This window comes from Apis cerana, linkage group LG5 (genome assembly GCF_029169275.1).
Source record: "Apis cerana isolate GH-2021 linkage group LG5, AcerK_1.0, whole genome shotgun sequence".
NCBI classification, from domain to species: domain Eukaryota; kingdom Metazoa; phylum Arthropoda; class Insecta; order Hymenoptera; family Apidae; genus Apis; species Apis cerana.
This window is the reverse complement of record NC_083856.1, coordinates 7,631,329-7,656,167: the sequence shown is the minus strand read 5'-3', so window position 1 is coordinate 7,656,167 and position 24,839 is coordinate 7,631,329. Positions and strand designations below refer to the sequence as shown.

At 45.5% G+C, this 24,839-nt stretch overlaps 1 protein-coding gene across 8 annotated transcripts in view; it reads right to left on the bottom strand.

Moving 5' to 3' along the window:
- Positions 1-24,839, bottom strand: part of LOC107994307 (homeobox protein homothorax) — a 483,716-nt gene that overhangs the window by 372,067 nt on the left and 86,810 nt on the right. For all 8 annotated transcript variants that reach the window (XM_062074850.1, XM_062074849.1, XM_062074848.1 and 5 more), the window contains 2 exons: positions 10,586-10,636; positions 1,550-1,741 (listed from right to left, as the gene is read on the bottom strand). In XM_062074850.1, coding sequence (XP_061930834.1) covers positions 1,550-1,741; positions 10,586-10,636 — 243 coding nt within the window. The remainder of the gene's footprint in view (positions 1-1,549; positions 1,742-10,585; positions 10,637-24,839) is intronic.

Genomic DNA, 24,839 nt, shown 5'->3' with positions numbered 1-24,839 from the left:
GAAATCTAACGACGAAGCCTAAACAAAGTTGCGAACCACGAAACGGTTACTTCCGAAGTGGGGCAACACGATGGAAATATTTTTGGGATAATCCGACGATTGCGTCCAATCATCTAAGCGAGCGAAATCGGAAGCTTCTTTCTTTCAGGCGATTCTTCGATTTTTCGATTCAGCGAGACGAATCGAAGAGATGCTCGTTTCAGAGATCGTTTGTGTATAGATTTATGTACAACGTTGAACGTACAACGAGAATTTTCTCTACCTGTTTGAGCAACGGTTAACAACAGATAGGTAGAGAAGGAAACAGATAGACAGAGAGAATGATAGAAAATGAAACGAGAAAAGAAAAGAAAAGAAACGTAACGTGAATGAACTCAAAAGCCAGCCAAGTGCCAAACAGAGTAACACTCGTCGATTGCTCGGAGCGGTACACTCGCTAGCAACGTACTGGAAATTCCGACAAGTAGCGCCAGTCCAACAATTCGCGGCTTATCGTATGCATCACCCGAGACACCCGTTCGTGACACCCTTGCAACCCCCGAGACACGATCGATCTTGCTCGAGGCTTGGTCGAAGATATTTCGGTCGAAAAAAAGAAGTATTTCAAGAAGAAGAAGAAGAAGAAGAAAGAGAACGACCTCGAGAAAGCTCCGTCCACGCGTCCGAGCGACTTATATACCCAGAGTACACATCTTTCTCGCGGCTTTCGTTCGGATAGCACACGTTCAATCCGGACGTGCACACAACACGTGACCTCGGCCACGTGGAGGACGAGCGAAGAGGGCGCCCACGGTGCGCGTCCACTGTCAGTCGCGATCGAACCATCGCGACGCACGGTTCATCACGATATCTCACCAAATCCTTCGAAGGAACGAGCGAAGGGATGGAGGATAAATGGGGCGTCCAGTTTGGTCGGTCGTTCGAAGGATTGCGATCGAAGAAACGCGATCGTGAAAGGGTGATTAGAATCGGGGTGAGGACGTTCTTCTGCAAAACGCGATAAGTCGAAGAAGAAGAAGAAGAAGAAGAAGAAGAAGAAGAAGAAGAAGAAGAAGAAGAAAAAGAATTTGACGGAAGGGGGGGAGATAAAGGGAGAAAAGGTCTCGCGGTATCGGCACGGAAGTCGCGTCGTCTATTACGAGCACGGATAAACGGCCGAGCTGATGGTGTGGTAGGCGGCGAGGGCGGCGTGCGCGTGCGCAGGGGGCGCGGATGCGGCTGCGTGCGGCGAGGTGGCCATCGCGGATGCCGCCGCGGCTGCCATCATCATCTGTTGGTGCGTACGCTTTAGGGAGTTGGGAGTTGTGGCGGCGCTACTTGGGGTAATAGCAGTAGTAGTGGTGGTGTTCGACTGCGGCGTAGGGTGGTGGTTTTGGCTTTGGTTTTGGCTCAGTTGCAAGGGGGTGGTAGTGGCGGCACTGCCGATACCGGCGTGATTATTATTATTGTTATTATTATTCTGGTGGTGATGGTGGTGATGGTGGTGGTGGTGATGGTGGGGGGTGATCGCGTCGTGCGGATAATAAGACGACGATGGTGAGGTACTCACGACGTCCGGCGTGCTTGCTCCGTCCGTGTGGCTGGTGCTGTCCGCGGTGCTCCTCGGCCCGCCACCGTCCAAACCGTTCCCCATCTCGGGCGGTTTCGAGCTCTCTCTGTCGTCGATCACTAGGTCTATAGGCATTTTCCCTTTCAAGCAGCTGATGTACCGGTGGCAGAAGTTGTCGCACAACTCGTGCACCTGTGAAAACAACGATCGTTCCAATTAACAAAAACTTGTAGTTCCATTACTGTACGAATTAGGATTACGATATACCTATACCTATATTCTGACCTACTCGAAACTTATTCGAAATCTCGAGACGTTCACGATATTTCGGATTAATCGAAAAAAATTGGAAATTTTCGGCCGTTCGTGCACGGGTAAAACGTTTCACCCGGTATTTTCACCTCGAAGCCACGGGTACCAAAAGGGCCGCGCGGGATGGCGAGGCCGATACGAACGCTGGTATCGATACACAAAGATGGAGGAAGCCGGCGAGAGGAGAGCTGGTTGCATCTCGAGGCCGTGGAAGCGGTCCAGCAGCCAGGGACGAAGACACCCCGGTTCTTCTGCACCGAGTAGGAGCGAGACGGAGCGAGGAGGTCTGACCGGTGTCCAGTCGACCAGAATGTTATGTATGCAAATGAGGTCTGACAGGCCTATAGGATACCCGGTCCTCGAGCGTCCTCCTCACGGTTCATCCTCCTCCCGATCCCTCTTACCTTGCCCCCTGGCCGGCCCCTGGACCGAGGTTCGCCTCGGCCTGGTCGCTCGATTCGGTTTAGAAAAAATGTATTATATAAGCAAAAGCAAATAAAAACGCTTATCTTGTTATATGTAAATCGATGGGTAGGAGGGGACGGGGGAGAGAGAGAGAGAGAGAGAGGAGAAGGCGCATTACGAGGCGGCGCGGCCTATCTTCTCTCGTTGCAAGCGCGTACACGCGCTTTCTTCCTAGCCTCTCCTCCTCCTCTTCTCTCTTCTTGCTTTCAAGCTTCCACAGGAGGCTTGACTGGAGTTGGCTGCCTCTCGGCAACCTATCCACCTAGTAGTAGATACTTATACCACGGTTCTTCTTATTAGGCATTTATATGTAATAGAGAAGACGGCCATCTTTGCCGTAGGCGGCACCGTCCAATGGTGGAAGGCCGTGGCCGACACCACCGTAGACAATGCACGCGTTTATCATGCGTTAAGCGTATGCGAGAGGACGCTTGATCGGACGCGAAACCGATCCAGGGACGCAACACTCGCTCTCTCCTCTCTCGAAACACGGTGCCATATCGTATGTTGCCGCGTTTAAACCTCCTTAGTTGCTCTCCTTTTTTTCTTTCTTTCTTTTTTTTTTTTTTTTGTTTTTTTTGTACACATATTTTCCATATTTTTCTTCGACAGATTTCTCGAAACCGACAAAGGACCGTACGCGCAAGTACTAAAGGAGAGATTCTCCAGAATTTTCTTCCAAGTGCCATGCCACGGTAACACAATGCCTCCTCGAGATGACTAGACTCTCTTTAACGCGGGACCAAAAGGGCGGCGGGAGAGGGCGGTGGAGAGAGCTCGAAGGACAGCAGCTATAATGCCGGACTGGTTAGAATTTGATCCGCCGGGAGTCGAGTCGAACCGGCCGACAATGCTCACCGAAGAAAAGAAACGGAGAGAAGGAGGAGGGGGAGGGGGGCCTCCTCGTCCCATTCTCTCTCTCTCTCTCTCTGTCTCCACCTTTTCGCCTCTCTTTCTCCTGCGAATCGCCGAAAGAAGGCCCGGGCCACGACGCTGAGAAGCGTTCACCTACACGCTCGTCTTTGTGTACGTGCGCGCACGGGAACACGGTTATCGAGCCATTTTTTACAGCTCGTACACGCACTCGGAACACACCCCAATCACCGGCAAAAATCGTTTTTTCCAACTTGGCATGACCGTGGAATCTCTTTATTTCTGATTTCTTTTTTTTTTTTTACAGAAAGACTGCCGTGGTTCGTAAATTTCAATGAAAATTTCAGAAGCGAAATTAACGTCCAATCTCGAAACATCGTGTCGAGATTTTAATAAGAGGAATAGTGACATCGCCAAGATGGCTAGCGTCACACGATCATACGTATATATTTTTCTCCTTTACTTTTCAGATACTCGCACGATATATTTTTTTGCTCCTACAGTTTCTTCACTTTCGAGCGAAAGATTATAAGGATAGGTCATATCGGTTCACGAGGGAGGTGGTTGTTATATATATCGCTGGTTCAACCAAAACCTCTCCGAGTATTCGAAGCTCATGATCTAGAACACGATACGATGCACCGCGGACGCAAGTTTTTGCCATCTATCGGCCCTTTGAATCGCGTCACCCTACACCGCAGACCGATCATCCTAACCGGGCTCTGACACAGGATCCAAACTCGGGTCCTCGACAACACGCACTCGACTTCTACTAGAAACGGCGTGTCCATTTTCTGCTCCAACTTCTTCTTGCGGCGAGAAAAAGGTCCCGGCCGTCTCTTCTTTGTCAACGTTCCTCCAACACCGTGTCTAGAAGACACGCGATACTCGCGATCCTAACACATATGTAACTCGTAATCAAAAAAACAACCACGGGGGAATAATACGTTTCTCAAGCTCCGCTCAAAATTCCAAAAAACGACGATGTTTTTTTCCTCAAGCTCCGGAGATCGTTCTTACACCGTATCCTTTCGCACGGTTGACACGCTACACTCCTCCTACCTCCTCAGACCGAAGGATAGTCGAGCACTTCTTTGGCATCTAATTCGTCGAAGCTGGGACGAGAGAGAGAAAGAGATAGAGCTTCTCGGATTTTCTGATACGAGAAAGGAGGTTCGCGGTGGAGGAGAAAGGGCCAGGAAAATATCGAGTGTCTCAAAGGATCACCGTTTCCTCCTCGACCGTTTCGTTCCTCTCTACCCTTCCCCGTCCTCGAACCTCGTGGTGGAGAAAGCTCTCCTTCCTTTCCTCCTCCTTCACAATTCCGTCCACGGAATTATCCGGCGGTATTTAATTTCCGCGATGAACCGCGGCCGTAAATTTTCTCCCCTCCGGCTCCTCCGAAATAAAAGTCGCGAGGCGGAGGAGGAGGGAGGAGGAGAGGAGGAGGGCTTCGCTCGCGAAGAGTATCGCTTTCATCGCGTCCTCCGCGGAACGCTTCTCGTGTTCCCCCCGCGAAGTACACGCGACACCAGCGAAGGTGGCCATTACCGGAAGAGTAGTGGCCCTCCCCCCCTCGACCGTGCAAGCGCCACGTAGGAACGAGTCGCGTTCACGATACACCCGCTACAACGTTGCCTGTAACTCGAGATTATTTCCCATTTTATGGCCGATTTAACAAGCTCCGCGCGGACGGTGCTCCTTCGAGTGTCGCTTCGTAAGTCGTTGAAATTGTTCCCCGGATTTTTCGAAACCAGATGGTTTTATCGATCTCTCCATCCTCCCCCCTTCAAATGTCACCGGAAATTTTCACGTTTCACGATGATGTCGTACGAGAAATGAAGGATGGTTCTTATTGATCTTATGATTGTTCAAGAATGAAATATATAAACGATTCGACGAAATTTCCTTTCTTTTCGGTTCACGCGATGTTCGAGCACGAGAGAGTTCGATCCGCGCGGATGGGTATAGGTAAGAGGAACAACAACGACGAGGACGACGACGACGACGATGACGACGATGACGACGAGGGGCAGAGAGCCGCGGGCCCCTGGGCTCGAAACGAGTTCTCGATTCAAAGACTTCTTAAACGGCCCGTTGTCCCCTCTTCCTTTCTCCGTCCCCTTTCTCCTCCCTCTCGATCGCGCGAGGGGAGGTTCCGCACGAGGCGACATTATACCATCGCGACCGTCCCCTCCCTTCCCTCTTTTCACTCGGCCCCCGAAATTACTCGAGAATTTACGTAAACGAAGGAACGAGCGGGCAAGTGTCCTCCTCCTCCTCCTCCTCCTCCTCCTCCTCTTCCTCCTTCCCTCTGTTGACGGCGTCTCGGAAAGGCAAACGGGTCGAAGAATGGAACGGATCCGGGGTACGCAGGAACAGAGCGAGGGAAAAGAAGAGGGAAGGGAAGGGAAGGGAAGAAAGGAGTAAAAAAAAAAAGAAAAGGAAAAAGTAAGAAATAAAAAAAGAGGAGAAAAAGTAAAAAGGAGGAGGAAAGAGGAGCGAACCCCATTTACGGCACAATGGGCTCCTTTGAAGCCGAAGGTAATGAAGGTTTCGGGGTGTCTGTCTCGGTTCCTCTACCGTGCCCCGATTCACAACCTGACTACCCCTTACGGCACGCACAGGATAGCCATATATACCGGGTGTGTGTGCGTCTACCAACGACTGTGGAACTCTTTCCACAGGCTGTCGATGACGTTTTGCCGGAGAGAGGGGGGGGTGATCCGTTTTCGCTCCTGCGCTTCGAAAAGCAGTCGGTTCGACAAGCGGGGGTTCGCAATTCTCGTATTCGTTCGATATATCAATTCGATGAATCAATTTCGTATTCAATCTCGCCGCTATCCAACGATATTCGTTTTTCTTTTCACAAATATACGCAACTTGGACTTAGTAAAACTCTGTCGGGGTTCAAAAATCAAAATTTGTGAACGTGAAACGTCCGTAAACGATCAACCTTCGCAGTTTTACACCCTATAACTCATTCTTCCATTCCATCGACGACTCTGTTAAGTCGCAAATCCGGGATCCACTTTTCTAATCTTCGAAAAAATCGAAGGTACTCCAGTCGCAGAGATATTAAAATGGCGGGCAAAGGGGGTAAAACAGCCTTGGAAGTCGACCCGGATGTCCCGCCCATCGGGACGTCCACGAAAACCAGCCTCGAGGAACAACAGGAGGGAGGAAGCGCGCGGATGTCCCCACAGTCCTAGGTATAAGTATACAGAACCAGTTCGCGAGCCAGCTAAGACCGAGGATGTCCTCCTGTATGAATCTCGGTTGGTATGCGCCGCATAATACCCCCATAAGAAATTTACCGCTCTCTAACAGGCGATAACGCGTACACGTATATACCGTGTGGTGTGTATCTTACGTAGGACAGACGGGAGAAAGGGGAGAAGAGCAGTGTCGAAGATCGACGCGAAACGGGGAGACTTGTGACTCGAGAGTGGAAGAAGAAAGGAGAGAGAGAGAGAGAGAGAGATACAAGAAGATAGTTCTTTTTTTCTTCCCTGCAAAACGTAATTATGCTAATACGCGATTGGCTCGAAAATGTTAAATGCACGAAGCGCAGCACCGCGGGCTACCATGCTTCAATGCTAGAACTTTCTCTCTTTTCAACAGCCTCTCTCTCTCCCTCTCTCTTCGCCTATTACTCCATCCTTCTTCTTCCATCTTCCATCTTCCGTTTCTTTCTCCATCTCTATCCCAAGCTCCGTCCATCTTCTTCTTCTTCTTCTTCTTCTTGTTCTACTTCTTCTTCTCCTTCCTCCTTCTGCTTCCCCTCCTCTTCCGTCCTTCTCTCGTTACCTATCACCATACTCCATCCGTCCTCCTCTCTCCTTTCATCGCCTCTCCCTTCTTCACCTATCACTCTCGTCCTCTGTCCGTCCTACACTCCTCTCGAGAGCTCCAGATATTTATGGAATCTTCTTGATCGCGCGTCCGCTGCATTCCTCGTTGCTCGCTCGAAGACCTCGCTCGAAGAAGAGCCGCCGCGTGTCTCCGTCCCCGTGGACCCCGGGGACCGAGGGAACGTTTCAATCTTCATTACGGCCGATGCCAGTGCGCGGCGCACACCGTGCCAAATTGCGGCCAGGTTTTGTCGCGGCTTTTCGAGACCCGCCCCTCCGATATCGCGTACGCCGATCTCGGTGAAATAAATCCACCGGCTGGCGTATTGGAATCGTAGCGGGCCGGCCTCGTGGGAGGAAAAAGCTACGGCCGCGGATTGAATATCGGTTTGGCGTCTTGATCCCGGTGAGACGGTTTCTTATCCGCCTCCTGGACCTTCCTTCCCGTAGGAGACGACGACGACGACGACGACGACGACGAGGAGGAGGACGAGTGCACGACGTCGATTTCTTGTCGCCTCGGTGTGTACACGACTCGTGGATAGAGAGGGGGGAAGGAAGGGTAGAAGAGTCGGTCGGTGTCTCGAGCGCAAGAGTATCGCGGTTACTGACAATGTTTTCTTGCAACGATCGTGTGATGCTGCTCGCTCGATATTGATGGATACTTGGTGGAAAGAAATTTATTCGTTTCTTCTTTTCTAATAATTTTTTTCCCCTTTCTTTATTAAAGATGTCTCTCTACAGGGCGTGAGACTCGGGTATTTGATTGAAAATATAGAATTGTACGCATTAAAATTAATATTAAAATACAAGCGTTTCGATGCCTCTGTAATTCGAGGAGCAACAAAATGGAAGCCACTTTTAATAATTTCTTTAGAAATGCGAGTTGCAGTTCGTGATATTTTCAAAGATCGCGCGAAAAAAGAGGATTTCTTTCTATTGTTCTCGATTCCAAGATTCCAAACATTTTCTTATCATTTCTCCCTTCGAGGAACCATCGACCAAAACAAAGAATCCGAGCAAGCACGAGCGTATGCACATGCGTATAAACGGAGAAAAAGAGCAAGGAAGAAGGGAGAAGGGAGAAAAGGAGAAGAAGAAAAGAAAAGAGAAGAAAGGGCCGCGTGCGGGGTATGGATTCGCCGGTAGGATAGCCCCCTGCCTTTATAATAATGTAATCGCGGCAAATGAGGAAAATTGGTATAAAATTGCAGGATCGAGCGGGCCGATCCGAGGCGGGCCGTTGTCCGAGAGGGAGCAACACAACGCACGAGGGTCGGATCGAGCTGGCCGGTCTCCAATGGCTGCCGCCGCCACGTCAGCTGCCATTTCGATGGAAATGCGATGGATGTCCGCTATTTCGTATGATAAAATATCGGCGCAAAAACGGCCGAAACCTGGGGCCCGCCCGTGGTATTCTGCAACCACGCAAACCGTGCTCCTCAAAACTTGCGCTCTCTTTGCCTCTCCTTTCCTCTTCCCTTCTTTCGACAAACCGTCCGTCCTCTTACCCTCCCTTTCGAACGGTTATCAATCGTCAACGGGAGAAAAACGCGAGGCCGTAACTCTAATACTTTTTCCATGCCCGCCTCTCCTCTCTCGATACATTCTTAATTAATATTCGTGGGAAAATCAATAGAGAATGCAATGCGATTTTGTAAATTATGCATGTGTCGCTTCGATATTTAGGGATTACGAAAGGGAAAATTATTTAAAATTCAACCCTTCGATATCTCATGCATGATCGATGACAATTATCTTAGAGATCTCTAAGAAACGAATTTCGTATAAATTTCATTCGAGATTCTCGGATCAATTTTCGATCGATATCGATACAAGCGGGATTATTACATTTCTAGGATATTTTCGAAGGAATTATCGAATATTCCGATAAAGCGGAAAAGTTGGTGCAACTTGCATCTTGGCGAAATATTAAATATCCTAAATCAAGAAACCTTTCGTTGTGTTTCCCTCCTCCAAGAATAAGAGAGACCTTGCAAACTTCTTCTTTTTCCTCTTCTTCGTTCCCAGAAACATGCATTACCACTCTACTGGTATAATTTATTCAATCGTAACTTATTACTTCACCTATCCTATCCATATCTCGTTTCAAAAATAAAAATCGTAAATCCACGCTTAAACGGTTGCCTCTCTCGTGCCGTGACTACTACCGCTCCGTGGAATCTATTACGCGACACATGTACTCCGATTTACGAGTTTCCGGTTCGCGAGGAGGGGAGCCCAAAGGGAAGGGAGGGAAAAAAGGAGAGAGAGAGGAAGAGAAGAGAAAAAATCAGGACCTCGGGTGGAGAAAGATGGCCGTTCCAATGCAAACAACTCGGAGAGCACCGCGTACGTCTAGCGGCCATTGGACAGGTAAATGACGCCACTTACGCCTGTGGAGCTCGAGAGCCAAGGTGCACGCCATAGCCGACCGACGACCGACGACCGACAACCGACGACGGCGACGACGACGGGTGGCGGCCGAGCTTTCACTACAATTACGGAAAATTGCGACTCCGCCCGTAACAGTTGTTTTTCAACCGTTTCGAACGGCTTATCTACCCCGACAATTGGAGCGGACCAGACGTACGCACCACGTACGCGCTCGAAACTCGCCTCGTTTCCGTTCTATTAATCTGATGTTTCGCGATAATTATTAAGGGCCTTTATACGTCCGTCGGTGCATCGTTAAACGTGTTGAGGGATGAGAGTAAATAATCGTGGAAATTATTTTTGCAATTAACCATTAATAAAGTATAATTCTCGAACGTTTTAATCTCAAAATCTGTATTTGGTAAACAGTTGATTTATATAGTTATTAATCGTGCAGCGTGATGTTAATCGACGATGTTAATCTTGTTTTATATATCGTGATAGAACGTCCTATTTACGTGAATATGTTTGGGGGCAGGGGGGGGCTAAACAGATTCTCGTGAAAGGATTTCACGGAAACGTTTTGTCTAAAGTGCAATTAATAATTATTTGGAAACGATTTTGCAAGTACGATATCTTTCTAACGGTTAATAAATTAATTCTCTACTTATTTTATATTGTAGATATTAATTATTAATCTCTTAATCCCGCTCGTATAAACATATTGCACGATGAATAACATATAAAATTTGATTGTCATTCCCGTCATTTAATCTTTGCTAAAAAAAAAAAAAAGAATTTACAATATGTCGTATCAATAATTTATCGTATCGAAGATGTAGCTTATCAAAAATGAGGCTTATCACACAAAGGTCACACACGCTTATTTTTATTTTTTCGAGCGTTAAGATTGTAAATATCATTAATAAAATTAAATTATATATTAAATCACGAGTGAATTTATTGCACCAACAATTACACACGCCAATTAATTCGCCAATTATTTAAAACTAAATTAATCGATAGTTAAAGCTCGAAAAGATAACGTTGTGAAAGTAACAAACCCGAAATACTTTTCGAATATCACGATATACCGTATAATAAAATAATAACACAATTTTTGTGAAATCGCAAAAAATTTCACTCATTCACTCACCTTTTCTAGCTCGAGGAGGTGAAACCGGAGAACTTGGATCGCTTGTACCATCTGGAACAAGAAAGCAAAAGTAACGGAATAAAATTCGTCCGCTTGAGATGGAAGGTTGCAAAGAAAATCAAAAGGAGGGGGAAGATTTCGACGCTCGCTGGGAACGATCCCATTTATTTCTCCCGGATAGGAAAAGCTTGGTTGACTACCGGTCGATTCACTCCGCGAGGATTAACGGGAATTAATTATTATTGCATCTCTACACGCCGCTAATTACATCCCCGAAATTCCGTGTGCACGATCGATACGCATAGGATGCTAACGGTTCAACGACCGTATGTCGATACCTCGACGCTTTTCAATTTGAGCGTTAACTATTAATTTCACGCTTATACTTTATACGGTACAAGAAGTCAAGAGGAATGTTAAACGGCCGATTACAATGGACTTTTTTTCTTAATATTTTTTTCACACGTCGATTTGCAGTCGACTCGCAATTATTATTATTATTGCAAATTACGGTGATTAAGTTCGACAATTTTGTCACGACAATCTCTCAAGCGAGAAGCATAATTTTGCAGGAAAAAAAAATATACATTCGTAATACGTTCTTCTTTCTCTCGATAATTGGTAAAAAAGAGCGGGAAACATCTCGAATAATTCTCTCGAAGCACGATTTTATTTGAACGGCCCGATCCTGCCATTGCTATCAACTTTCTCAACGGTGAAGAGACCAACAGTCCTCGCCTTCCACCCCCTTCTTCTTCATTTCTCCGAATCGACATCCAGAGCGTGTGTATATATATATATATATAAATACGCGTTTTTCTAAGGCGACACACGGTCACGTTTCTCTCTCCGGGTATCGAGCGTGTGCATACTCGAGCCACGGCCATCGGCATAATTTTCCGATACGGCGTTACGTTTAAAGCCACCTTCGAGAGGCCACCTCTCGAATCCGATCGAGCGAGGAGAACCCTCCCCCCTTCGGGCGCGGCTGCAGGGAGCGGCGATTCAATTAGGCAAAGCGGCAATCTTAATTGTTAATTAACATTATATTTATGCAATTATGGCCCATTATGATTCCGCGCTGCCGATAACGAAGCGACCGCGATGAGTGCTCCCTCAGATAGCGAGACTCGAGAGAGGCCTTCGAACAGGGATCCTCCTCCTCCTCCTCCTCCTCTGCCTGTCCCTGTTGCGGAGAGGTACTCCTTTTCGGTACACGCACCGATCGACTCACGTGTGCGTCCGCGACCGCGATACGAACAATCAGCCTTTAATGGAACGTGGAACGAACGTGAAATCGTGGTTCAGCGAGGAGGAACGACGAAGGACGTTGAAAGGGGCCGTGTTGCCGCGGAGCTCGATGATTGGATCGAGAGGAGGAGTTTATTGCAATGGGGAAATTATTAATGCGTACAAATTTTTCTCCAAGCTTGGACGAAAAAAAATGTTTTAAAATATCCCAAGATAGGAAAGGGATTTCGGCAAAAGAAAGAGAGGGAAAAAAAGGTTCGAAATCTCGACTGTTATCGGGACGAAGGGAACTTTCATAATGAAGGCAGCACGCTTTATCAATTTCCACAGAGGCAGAGAGGTCCCTCTCCTATCGAAATCTCCCTCGGCGATAATAAACGAGCGGAGAGTTACAATGAAGGAACAACATCGTCAACACGTCCTCTCGTTCGGTGGGATAACGCTGATTCGTTGAATATATAAAGGAGCACGGGATAACGAGGGGAAAAGTGACCGTGTTTAAATATCGAAATCGAGAAACCCTCTCTGAAACGTGTACGTGTGTAAAAGAATTCGGATCGAGGTAATTAATTGCACGGATCTAAGTGTCTTGGCGATCTTGGGTAGAGAAAAAGCTTATTGTCTCCCTTGTCTTCCTCCCTTCGTGCGAACGGAACGGGGGAAAACCGATGATCGCTCGTTACTCGCAATTACCCGAGCCAAGTAATTCGAAACGAAGAGTTAATTGATGCGTGCTCCGATGTACTAAACCGTTATTAGAACATCTGGTCGCGTTTCTCTAAGCTCTTTTTCCTTATCGAAATGCAGCAACCGGGATAGCTGGTACCGATAACGAAGTGGCCTCTTTGATCCTTGCTTCTCTGCATTTTATATCGTGGAAACGGTTGTCGAGGTAATTTGACAATCTCTCGTATAAAATTTTGCCTCGCGTGCCCCATCTTCTTTCTCGAATTCGATCTTAATTCGATTCTCGTAATATTTTCCAACGATTAATATATCTCGATCTCTTTGCGCATCGAACGAAGAAGCGGAAAAAAGGAGAAAAACAGCGGGAAGGAATCGAACCTCTCTCTTTCTTTCTCTCGCTCGACTCGCCAACGTCTCGAGGAGGAGGAGGGCGAGGTGAAAAAAGGGGCGCAGGCACGCCGTGGCGAGCAGAGCGCGCGGAGAAGAAGAGAAAAAGAGAAGATGGTATCGCGGCGGTAACGAACGAACGGACGGACGGACGCGCAACACTCGCAAGGGCCGCGAGTGCTCGAGTTGACGAGATGGTGCGAGGCGAGCAGTCGATTCGCCACCACGCGTTCCTCTTGTCCGCGCGCGCACAATGTGTCCTCTATATCCCGAGAGCCGCGGTTTTGTTGCTTCTCGACCGAGCGAAAGCGGAGAATGCCCCCTTCGTTCCTCCTCCTCCTCCTCCTCCGCACCAGCAGCAGACCGTTTCGTTATCTACTCGGTACTCGGATACACAGCCGACGCGACGTTCCTCGCGCGTTTCCATCGCCCTCGATCGCGATCTCGCGTGTCAATTCGAGAATCGAAGCACCAACGAGTCCTCTTGCTAGGAATCGCCACGTTTCGATTGATATTTCGCGAAAGATGCTGCTCTTCTTTCGGGAATTTTCTTTAAGAGAATATCGAGTATCGAATTCGAGGATCGAGCCATCCAAGTTCTCTCCCTCTCTTGTGAAGAATCGCGATATTTGGATCCATGTATTTGGTGAAAGATATTGTTCTTCTTTTAGGAATTTTCTTAGAAAAGTATCCGGATACACGCCTCCTGATCTCTCATAGAAACCAATTATAGATACAATTTTTAAAAAAAAAAAAAAAAGAAAAAAACACGAAGAAGGAAGTATCGAAATTGACAAATACGAAGCAACATGGAAAAGAAGATCACAAGAAGCCAACGACACTAATTTCCCTTTACTATTCTTTCGTTTACGCATTTGTCCATTCCTGAAATTGCACGCCACTTTTCTTCTACCATCGGTGTACACTGCAACCTCTCTCCACTCCCCACTTACACGACGTTATTCCATCCACGACGCATTCTTCCCAAAGATCTCGCGGCAACGGGAGAGGAGGTTTTGCCGCGATCGCTCATCACGTGATATTAATTAGGCTTGCACAGCAGCATGCAGCAGCAAGGATGGACGAGGGGGGCCAGAGAGAGAGAGGAGGATCGGAAGAGAAAAACTGCGAAACGCGCGAAGAAACGGGGAGATGGTGTTATTTATAAGCAGACAGGGACGACGCAGTCGGAAGCGACGCCCCCGACCCCCAAACAGCTCCCCCCTCCCCAAACCGTCTTTCAATTCCTCTCGTCTCGCCCTCCCCCTCCCCTTCACCCACGTTTTTCCAACGTTATTCGACGGCCACGAGGCTTTCTCTCGCCAGCGTATTTGATGCATGCCCGAGATAGAGGCGCGTACGCGCGTTAAATGAGCGGCGTGTCGAGGCTCCGCGATTCACGCACGCTGATTTCCTCTGTTTTTTGCGCCTATCCCCCCCGTCCTCCTTCGAGGAACGAGCCTCGAGAATAACCGAGAATAAGGTGGGTGGGTGCACAAGGTCTATCCGTTGCTGAATATTTTGGCTCGTGTTTCTCTAAAACACGTTGTTTAGGATAATAGGAAGATTGTTGGATCGCCGATGGTTCTTCTTTCATTTTTCGATGAAGTTCGATGAAGTAGATGAGAGACGGAGGTAAGAAGAGGTAAAATTTGAGAGGGTACAATTTTTGAAATTTTTTGAAATTGAAAAGGGGGAGGAAGAGTTCTGGAGAATTTTTAAAAATTCGCAAGAGAGTAGATTAAATTTAATTATAGATTGAAGAATATTCTTCTTCGCTCGACGAAGAATTTCTACGCTTCTGGTGTATCATTTATTTAATGATTAATTTAACGCGAAAAGATGGATAGGAATAAATTTTGGCCGAGCCGCTGCTTTTCTTCCTCCGATTGCACGGTATTCGGCAACTTTTGGCGGCCAGTGTACTCCTTCAATGCCAACTAATTTGCCCGAATTAAAGAGAACGAGACAGATCGCGAGACTTCAGAATTAGACACGCCGCCCGAAATAATTGGGGATCGGCCGCTACGAGTCTCGGAAACCTACTCTTCCAATATAATACGAGCCACACTCGAGTCAAAACTCAAGACGCAAACTGATAAATTGCATAAAGATAAATTATTCCATTTTCGAAAAGTTGATACCATCCGTCCGCTAGAAAATTTAGAAATTTGTCAAGTGGGTGTAGAATCGAGTTTCTTTTCGATTTATTTCGTACGAACTGCAACGTACGTTGATTATCCGAAGTAATGAGAGAAGGACAAATTGGATGGTTGAATAATTTAAACCCCTAAAAGAAAGAAACCATTATTCACGAAAAAAGTAAGTAAGAACGGAAACGAGGCAACAAAGCTTCAAATTACCGGGGAAGACGCAGCAATCTAATTAAAACCGATCCTCAAACCGAGCCGCAAATTAGCTAACGCGACAACGACGCCCATTAATCTACGCCAATGAACCCCGTCATCCTCGACACCTACAAACCGCGCGATTTCTCGTCTACTCTATGCTCCATACTCTACTCCACTCGCTCGATTTACCCAAGAAGCTCGCCAACTCGTATTAATCGATCCTCGTTCACGAACGAAAGACCAACGCGTTTGAAAACTCGGCGTAACAACCTGTGCGGAGAGTTTCCCCGTTGGAAACAGCGACAGAAGAGAAAGGAAATTCATAGAATGGAAGAAACGGGCGCAAACTCGATCGAATCCATTTCATCGTATCGAAATGGTTATAAACGGATTGTAAGCGCAATCGTAGTTTGGTCAAACGTGTTGTTCGATCGATGGAAAGAAGGGGTCGGTCGATATTCAAGGGAATTTCCAGTCGGTAAGGAGGATCTACGACGTCGTAAATCTTGCGGGTGACGCGCGCGGACCGATGTGATACTAAATAGAAATATGGATAAGCGGCGCGAGAGGCGAAAGAAGCGAAATAAATTATGGTCGCGGTGGCCGACGACGCGACAGGAGGAGGAACTCGAGACTCGATGATTTAATAATTGTAACCGATAAACGAGCCATCGGTTCAAGCTAATTGAATCGCGCCTCGAAACTGCGAGACAAGGTTCCGTGGTTCGTGCGATTTCTTCCTGCAGGAGAGTCGCCGTGTTAATTTCTCATGCTCTTCCATATTTCATTTAGAATGGAATTTTGAAACGAAAGATTTTTAATTTCCTTCTCGAATTGGATCGTTGTTGAATAAAATCTCTCTTATTGGGATATCTCGGCTTGGGATAAAATGAGAATTTTGATAGAATCGATGATTTGAGCAGGATAAAAAATTAACGTGTTATTAAAATGACTACGCGTTACGTTGAAATATTAAAATTTATGGCGATAAAGTTAATTTTTAAAAAAATTAAACGCGTTTAAAAACTTTATGAAACACCATACTCGTTAAAAGTTGTTTATCTTTGGATTATTTAATTTCCGAGCAACAAGCCCGATAAAAATGATTCCTCTAAGCTGATAGAAACGCTACCGCAATTAATTTAAGTATGCGGCCGTATCTAAAACTGACAGTTACACGAACGGATATATTTTATAATGTTGTTAACATTTTAAGCGCATAATCTATAATATTCATAATATATCAATAGTAATTGCATCGCTAGTTATTAATATACCCAATTACCGTTAAATTTATTACACTTTTCAACACAATAAAAAACCTCTCCTCAAAAAAGAACAAAGAACTAATATACATCCACTTATCCGATCCCACTAATTAATTAATATCCGACGACTTCTTTAAAAAAACAACAAGTCCTTATTCGCATCATTCACACAATCTAACATTGATTCGACGCTCTATCGATCGATTCCAATTATTAATCGACATGAAAAATTTCCTAGAAAAAAAAAAATAACAAATTCATCGATAGACGAAACAACACCATGATCAAGATCATGATCAAATAATCCACCATAAGGAAGAACGAGCATAGCAGGTTATCCGAAAGCGCAACCTCGGGAACGACAAAGCGAATCGCGTGACGGCGCACCTCGAATCCTCTCCTTTCATCCATCCATATGTGTGCACGAGCGGCGGACTCTAATGAATGGTCGTTAATTGTATCAATTATTAACGAGGGACATCGCGCGGACGCCGCGACGACTCTTATCGATGTCCAGTGATTTACGAGCCGAGGTCTCCTCCTCTTCTCATCCCTCCGTCACTCTCTCTCTCTCTCTCTCCCTTCGCCGCTATCGCGCATACACTCGTCTTCTTCCCACCGTGTAAACCTCGACTCGACTCCGCAACACTTTGCCGATTCGCGACCGCTTCATTATCGGTCGTGGCTCGTGTGCCCAGCGTCGAAAATACAGCGACGCCACCACCGACGTCGTCCCCCATTCCCCGCTAATTAATTTCCAACCACCACGATCCCGGCCACTGTCACGATCGCGTGTCACTTATTCATTGCCCATTTGCTACCTCGCCTTATCTTGCCCCCCCTCCCCTCCTTCCTTTCCTTTCCTCCCGAGGATTTTCGCGAGTTTCCCCACCGTTATCGAGTGGAAGTTATCGAGGGAATGAAAAAAGGGAGTTCTTCGCGGTGAAAGGGCACGTGTTTGAGACGCGTGGGGAGATTTGGAATTTGGAATTTCAATAATCAAAAATTGTAATTGCGACGAAGGAATAAGTCTCGAGGGACTTATTAATTAATGTAGTTCGAAGATATCGATGGAAACGCGATTTGTTATGACGAATAATTGGAGGAAGAGATTTGGAAGAGATTTGGTGTTTTGGAAGGTAAGAAAATGTGCGTGAAACTGTGGAGAGGAAACGTAAATGTACGGCCTCGATGAGGCGCTTTCGGTTGGAAAATGGACGAGCATCGTTTCCCTGGCTGTGTATATATATAAAACAGGAAATTGTTGAAGAAGCTGCGGTACACGGTAGCCAAGAGCGCTGTGCAAGCAAGGGACGGTTTATCTACGACCCTCTGGCACGTTCGACGAGCCAACACACTCGACGCGACAATATTTAAATATTGTTAAGCAGCGCGATACTTGCCATCGACAAACATTGCTGCGTCTCGCCGATTCTTGTCGACGATCGAACCGCGAAAAAACTGATAAAATTGCAATTGGAAATTGAAACGAATAAACAAAATATAAAAATATCGAAAATAACAACGATCGTAATAATAAGGAGAATTAATGAGACGAAATATCTGTAATAAAAACGAAAATTTTCCCAAAAATTTCCAAATTATCCCAGACTCGCAGACTGTAATTGCAAGTTAGAACTTTCGAATTGCTCACTTCCCTTTTCCCTTTTCAAAAGAAATCGTCCTCAGCCCTTTTCTCTCTTTCTTCTCCCTCGCGGACCACCCAGGCTAGGCGATAACTTCTTTCTTCCCTTTCCTCCACTTTTTTCCTTCTCTTTCCTTTTTTTCCCCTCTCTTCTCCTTCGACTGGCTCACTCGCAATCGGTGGCAACAGAGAGAGAGAGAAAGAGACCTTTCCTCGTCCTCCACGGATCTCCTCGTGTTTCTTCCCTCCCTATATATATATAATCGCACACACACACACACACGCTATACCTACACCTCGCGGCCGTTCTTTTCTGCACCCGGGAACCATGGGTTGGGTTGGGTTAGGTTACGCCGAGGTTAGGGCCCTCTCCTTCTCCCGTGAGGCTGTGTGACGTTCCGTCGACTCGTCGGGACTATAAATCTCGAGCTATTAAGACGGTAGTCCGCCGTTTTGATGGCCCGTGCCAGGCCGCACTATCATCTTAATACTTCGTTATACGCGAGAAAACGTACTGCCTCGGGTTTAACCGCGACCCTGCTTTGTTCCCGTTCGCACGATTTGTCGTATCGCGAGAATATGTTGGACGATAATTCATAAACGTGGGAGGGGAGGGGGCAGCTTTGAAAATTTAGATAATCAGCGTGCGTTGTATTCGCGAAATATAACAAACGTTGCGTACGGTTACATGGTTAATATAATACCTGGTAATAAAAGAAATCGAGATATATTTCTCGAGATAATGCTTAATTACTGTACTTTATATAATTAACTTTATTTTACATAATTACTTCTTTGTAACATTCTTTTTTTATCGAAGGAAAGAGTAGCAAAGTTATATCAAGATCGCGTTACTCGGTGGAAAATCTAAACCGCTTGGAAGAGTCAATAAAATTTAACCAACCGTATAAATTTATACTTTTACTATTTCTCTTTCCTCTTATCCCTCTTATCTTCTTCCGATGTTAATTCTGTTTAATATATACGAAGCCACGGTTGATGCGAGAAAATTGAAAATTGTTGCGTTATAACAGTAGCACGAGAGTGGCAAACAGCGAGTATTTCTCATTCTAATGAAATAAGTGAACGCATAATCGCTGTGAATAACAATGAATTTCCATTGAATACTTGATCCACGTTGCGCGAGTAACTCGTTGGAAACAGGCGTTACATCCTTGCATATAAATCTTTGCCTCCATCTGCCATCCTTGATTTATATCTTCGATACAGGCCAATATTTCCACGATAAATCTCCCGATAGCGACGAGACCGATCCGGCCACCGTTAAGCATTATTCTAACACGTTTGCGCAACACGCGTCCACCGTGTTTCTTGTCCTTAAACGATAGCCAGAACGACACTTGCTTCGACGCGTCGCCATATTTGGCGGGACGAGCGAGACAAAAACAGGGGAGGCCTGGAGGAGGACCCGAGGATGGAAATTTATTCGGGCGGCCAACAGCGGAAGCGACATCGTTAGCCATCGTTCTTTTCTCTCTCTCTTCCTCTCTTCCCTCCTCCACGATCCCGCAAATTTTCAATTTCACATTCGTACAGATTAGACCGTGGAGATAGGGGCCGGGGGACCGGGCTGGGCCGAGCCGAGCAGAGCCGATCCGAGCCGATCCGAGCCGGCAATTACGTTAATCGGCGCTTGATTTACGATAACCGACCGAGAATAACGAGCATGCGCCGCTTCCTTCACGGCCACCTGCGTTTTTCCAAATAATTTTTAATGCCGTTTTTAATGTTAAACGAAGCCATCAGCGACTCGATCTTTCGAGAAGAACTCTCGAATCGAGGCCAAATCAGACCAAGCCGAATTTTCTCGAAGTCGATTCGACCATCGTTCGAGATGCGTATTATTTTTCTTCTTCTTCTTCTTCTTTTTTTTTTATATACATGAATATGCAAAGAATTTAACGATAAAAGTCGTTTCGTGTGCCGTTATCTAAATGTATTCGAAATAGAACGCCTTCTCGCTTCGAACGCTTTTTAATGCGTAGTATAAAAATTCGCGGTAAGGAAAAAAAAACAAAAATTCAAGAAAATTGTAACATTGTTATTAGAAAATTATTAGAATTCCGTATTTTTAAACGCGCGGTATACCATACTTTTTTAAAAATATTGCGCCTACTATTTCGAAACGTTTCGAGAAACTTCACAGGTTACGTAACAACAAATCAAAATAAATTGTAAATTTTATGTATTTCTCGTACTTTCTAGCTTTATTTACGAAAAAAAGAAATAGGCTAAAAAACCATATACGACAACATCCGATGCAAAAAAGAAAACCGTATTGATACAAATATGTGCATTTGTTCGATTCCAGAAAAGGGGAACGAGGTTACGCAAGAGAAATACTTCCTGAAATCCTGTTCGAGGCTCTCGAGGGGGGACGCCCCGGACGTGCGGCGGTGCCCCTTTTCCCTTCGTCCAACCAATGTTCTCGAAAGAAAAAACGCGCGAGCGCATCCATTTGCATGCGATCGAGGCCGTAGAATTCCTGGCGCGATTTTTCACCGCGATTCGCAACAGGCGTCGATCGTGCCTCGTGAACCTATTTTTCAACGTCACCTGCCCGAAGGTAAACAACACGGCAGGAACACGGGAGGAATCGGCCGGCCGGTCCCCCGCTTATCGGCCATTATCGAGCAAAAGCGTGTGCACGGAATTTAATCGATATTACAGCGCGAAATAATTTCGTATTCAGATATTTCGCCTCGATATCGTTCGCTATTTCCGATTCCACTGTTATCGAACCGTTTGGAAATTATTAAACATTTGCGCGCCGGTTCCTTTTTTTTTTCCCTTCCTTCGTTTCTTTCTTTTTTTTCTTCTTTTTTTTTAATAATATCGTTAAGCGCTCGTGATAAGGACAAGTATGGTCAAATAGCTGCGCAAAGTGGTTCTGTCATCCGTTACTGTTTGCGTATTATTTTTTTCCTCTCCTCCTCTTCTTTTTCCTTTTTTTCTTCTTCTTTTTTTTTTTTTTAAGGTGACTATCAGATAGTTTTATAGGAAGTGGTCTAATAGGTGTTATTACGCTTTATCTCGCCGGCTCGCTGTTGTCTCAATTGTCCGTTTGCCTCCTCCACGATTCTCTTCTCCATAATAATACCCGCGTTTCCGCGATACCATCGGGAGGAGTTTGTAATTTTCTACGACTTTATTCTCTCCCTCCTCAACAGTTTGCATGTTTTACGCGCCGCTCCATTAATGAGCGAACGAATCGAATCCAATAAATCTTGGGACGTTTCGAAGTGACTTGCAGCCCATCAGTAATATCGTTATGCACGTAAACTCTATGACTACATACCCGTAATATCGACATCCACGTGTACTACACTTTTCAATTAATCAATCCCCCTCTCAATCATTTCCCTTTTTCCGCCCTCCTTTTCCCAGGAAACGCAGATTTCCACCGATGAGAAAATACGGAGGAGCGATAATATCTGGAAATATAATTCAATGGAAGCGAGGGATTTATCTTGCGTCATACAAAGTTGCGAGAAAGGCTGGTCCTCGTCGCCAAGAAGAAGACCGGTATAATGGACCACCAGCGTGGCAACGTTCGCCACAGTCCCTCTGTTACGTTATACTTTACACATGCTTCCTCCTCTCTCTCTCTCTCTCCCCCCATTTCGAAGCAACTTCTTTTTCTCATCCGACCAAGTGCACACCGCGAGGCGCACACCTCCTACGAGCCGCGGACAGCTTTTTATTTCTAATTCGCGAGCCGGGCCCGCAAAAGGAACGAGACGAAGCGCGGGCGGGAAGAAGACAATGGCGTGGGCAGTCCAACAGTTCAGCAGGGAGAGTACGAAAGATTAAGTTGGGGAGGGGGGACGATGGACGATTCGCGGATCTTCGATATGGAATTACTATCCAATTGTCACGTTTGGAACGAAGTGATTCGAAAGTGGACATGAAAATTTCGATACTACGTACTCTTGCATGATATTGGAAAATTTGTGATATTTGGAAGGAAGGAAGATTGGAATATATCTTGGCCGATCCGTGTTTAAAAATAGAGGTTCTTAGAGATACTATAATATTTAGGATGAAGAGAATATGTGTTTATAAATTTATGATAGAATTTGTATTTACTCAGTTAAGAAAGCTTATTCGGAACGAAGATACATAAATGATGAAATTTAACGCACTGAAAATATTGTAATAAAAATTGGGATTTATTTATCGCTGTATACACATGTTCTTTGGTAAATCGCTCATCGTTACTAATTCAAGAATATTCTTTCTATTAATAATTTTTCTCGCAATTTCCTCTCAAACTCGAAACCAAATTCTTTCTTCCTTGCATTGTTTTTTCCTCGCATTCTTGGAGGAGAAGGGTTGATCGATCCTTGGGCGAAAGGTGATTTACTCGATCGCGTGCCCGGTTGCACCGTGGATCTAATGAGCGAGACTCGTAACGAGCTACGTGACAGAACGGTAGTTACGCGGATCTCGAAGGTACTCGATGCGCAGCTTGTTACTCGGACCAGATTCTGCGCGAATAATCGCCCATCTCGACGACACTCGGCTCGCCCATTATACGATTGAAAAATTGAAATTGCCGGGTGGACAACTCCGGAATTTTCGTGTCTATTCTTTTTTTCTTCGTTCGATAATTCGAGTAATTTAGTAACTTCTTTTCTCCCTCCCTCTCAACTGTTTCTCTCTGCCAACTCCACCTCTATATCCGTGATCTTTAAAATAGCGAGGCGCTTTCTTAATCTTGGGAAAATTCTTGTATACGAACATACTCGTTCGATTCTTCCGTCTATTAATTTAATCCATCGTTCGAAAATTGGATGAAAATATCCAGAGATATGGGATAACACTGGGATATCAGGGTAATAAAAATTTCGTTAATGTGGTCGGTTAACGAGAATAAGAAAAGTTGGAGATCCTTGGAAGGCGGACGCACGCGCGGCCATGTGAGGCGGCCCCTGAAAAGGAGACGGAAAGATTTCGTTCTCCTGATCCTTGCGGCACCATTCGAGAGGGTATCCTTGGCTTCCAGGGTACCGTTACCGTGCCGCTTCTCTTCTTATACCGGCTCTACGAGAGCGGGAGCGCGTTTTGTCGCTTTTATTGGGCCCGAGGCAAGGTTGCAACCCGCCTCCGACCGTGGCGTCCCTCCAGCTTCGCGCTGATTATTCATGGAAATGGAGCAGATACGAAACAAAACGAGAGGGTATAGCTTTACCAACCCGGTGAAAAAGAGGCTTCTAATGTTTCCACCGTCCCAATTATCCAACATCCCTAAGGAAGGAGCGAACGAATCGATTAATTTCCTTTTTATCCGTCGCGTCCACCTCTCTCACGAGTTTCGGATTCGTTAAATTCGACCAGATTTGAGATAAAAAATTTCTTCCTCCCCGTTTCTTGTGTATCGTACGGAGCAAAAACCGTGGGAGTGATGTTTATTTATGCTCGTGTAAACGGTGTGAAAAGGTAATACGGAAAAATTGGCAGAGAATGAGCTCGGACTGGTTTCAGAGAGACAGTTTATAAATAACTACTACGGCCAACTTGTTACTGTCCCTCCTTTAATAGGCGAGGTTTTAAGTTACGAGTAAAAGAAAGAAAGGAGGAGGGAGGAAAAGAAAAAAGGGAATCCTTATTAACGCATAAATTACGCACGCTTGTTCCACTGCAATTTCCACTGATTAACATGGAAACGAGCGATACGTATTTAAAGAAATATATATATATATATACACACATATGTGTTATTAATTTCTATCTCTTCTTGTTTACTCGACGATCAACTTCAATTTCTTTTTCCGTTTTTTTTTTCAGTTCTCTCGAGTTTCCAAAATAAAATTTCCAAGCCGGATAAAATCGTGGGAGTCGAGGCAAGAAAAGTCGCTCGAGTGCAATATCGATCTCTCGAGGCTCTCGTCAGAGGAAAATCAATTAATAAACATTCCATTGGCGTGTAATTAATTGATAAACGGCGGCGGGGAATACGAATAAAAGATCCAAGAGCCCGGAAATCAATCGATTCACATTCGATATATTTCCAGGAATAATTCCGCACGCATATTTAATGCATTCCGATCGAAAATTCACTTCCGCGCTCTTACAACTTTACACGTGCCTATTAAATCGATACGCTTTCCTTTCCTCAATTTCACGCAATAATCCAACGATATATGGATCCTGGAAGGAACATCGTTACCCCTCGTTCGTCTCGAAAAAATATAAATATCGATTTCTGTCTGCGATTAATGAAAAATCCGTTTCACGGATCGGTATCATTAGAAATGGTCGAGAACTCGAAGAAACGTAATATATATATATATATATATAAGAAAGAGAGAGAGGATGAAAATTATCGGCAGATGATCGAGATGCAGCAAGAAAATAGCGATCTTTAATTCTAATTAACGCCATGTCTTCTTTGTAAATACGCGCCATGAAAATCTTCATATTTCTTTCTATCCGCGTGGTTATTATCTTCTCTATTTAATCATTAATCATCAAGGATGCACTTTGTCTCATTTTTTTTTTTCGCCCAACTTCGTTCGAACGATACAGGTTTTTCCCCACCGCGTAATTAACTTCTTCGTCCACCTTGCTAGGATCCTTAACAGAGATTGGCCTATGGATATATTCTTCCATTTTGCAATATTGATAAAAACAACCTCCGT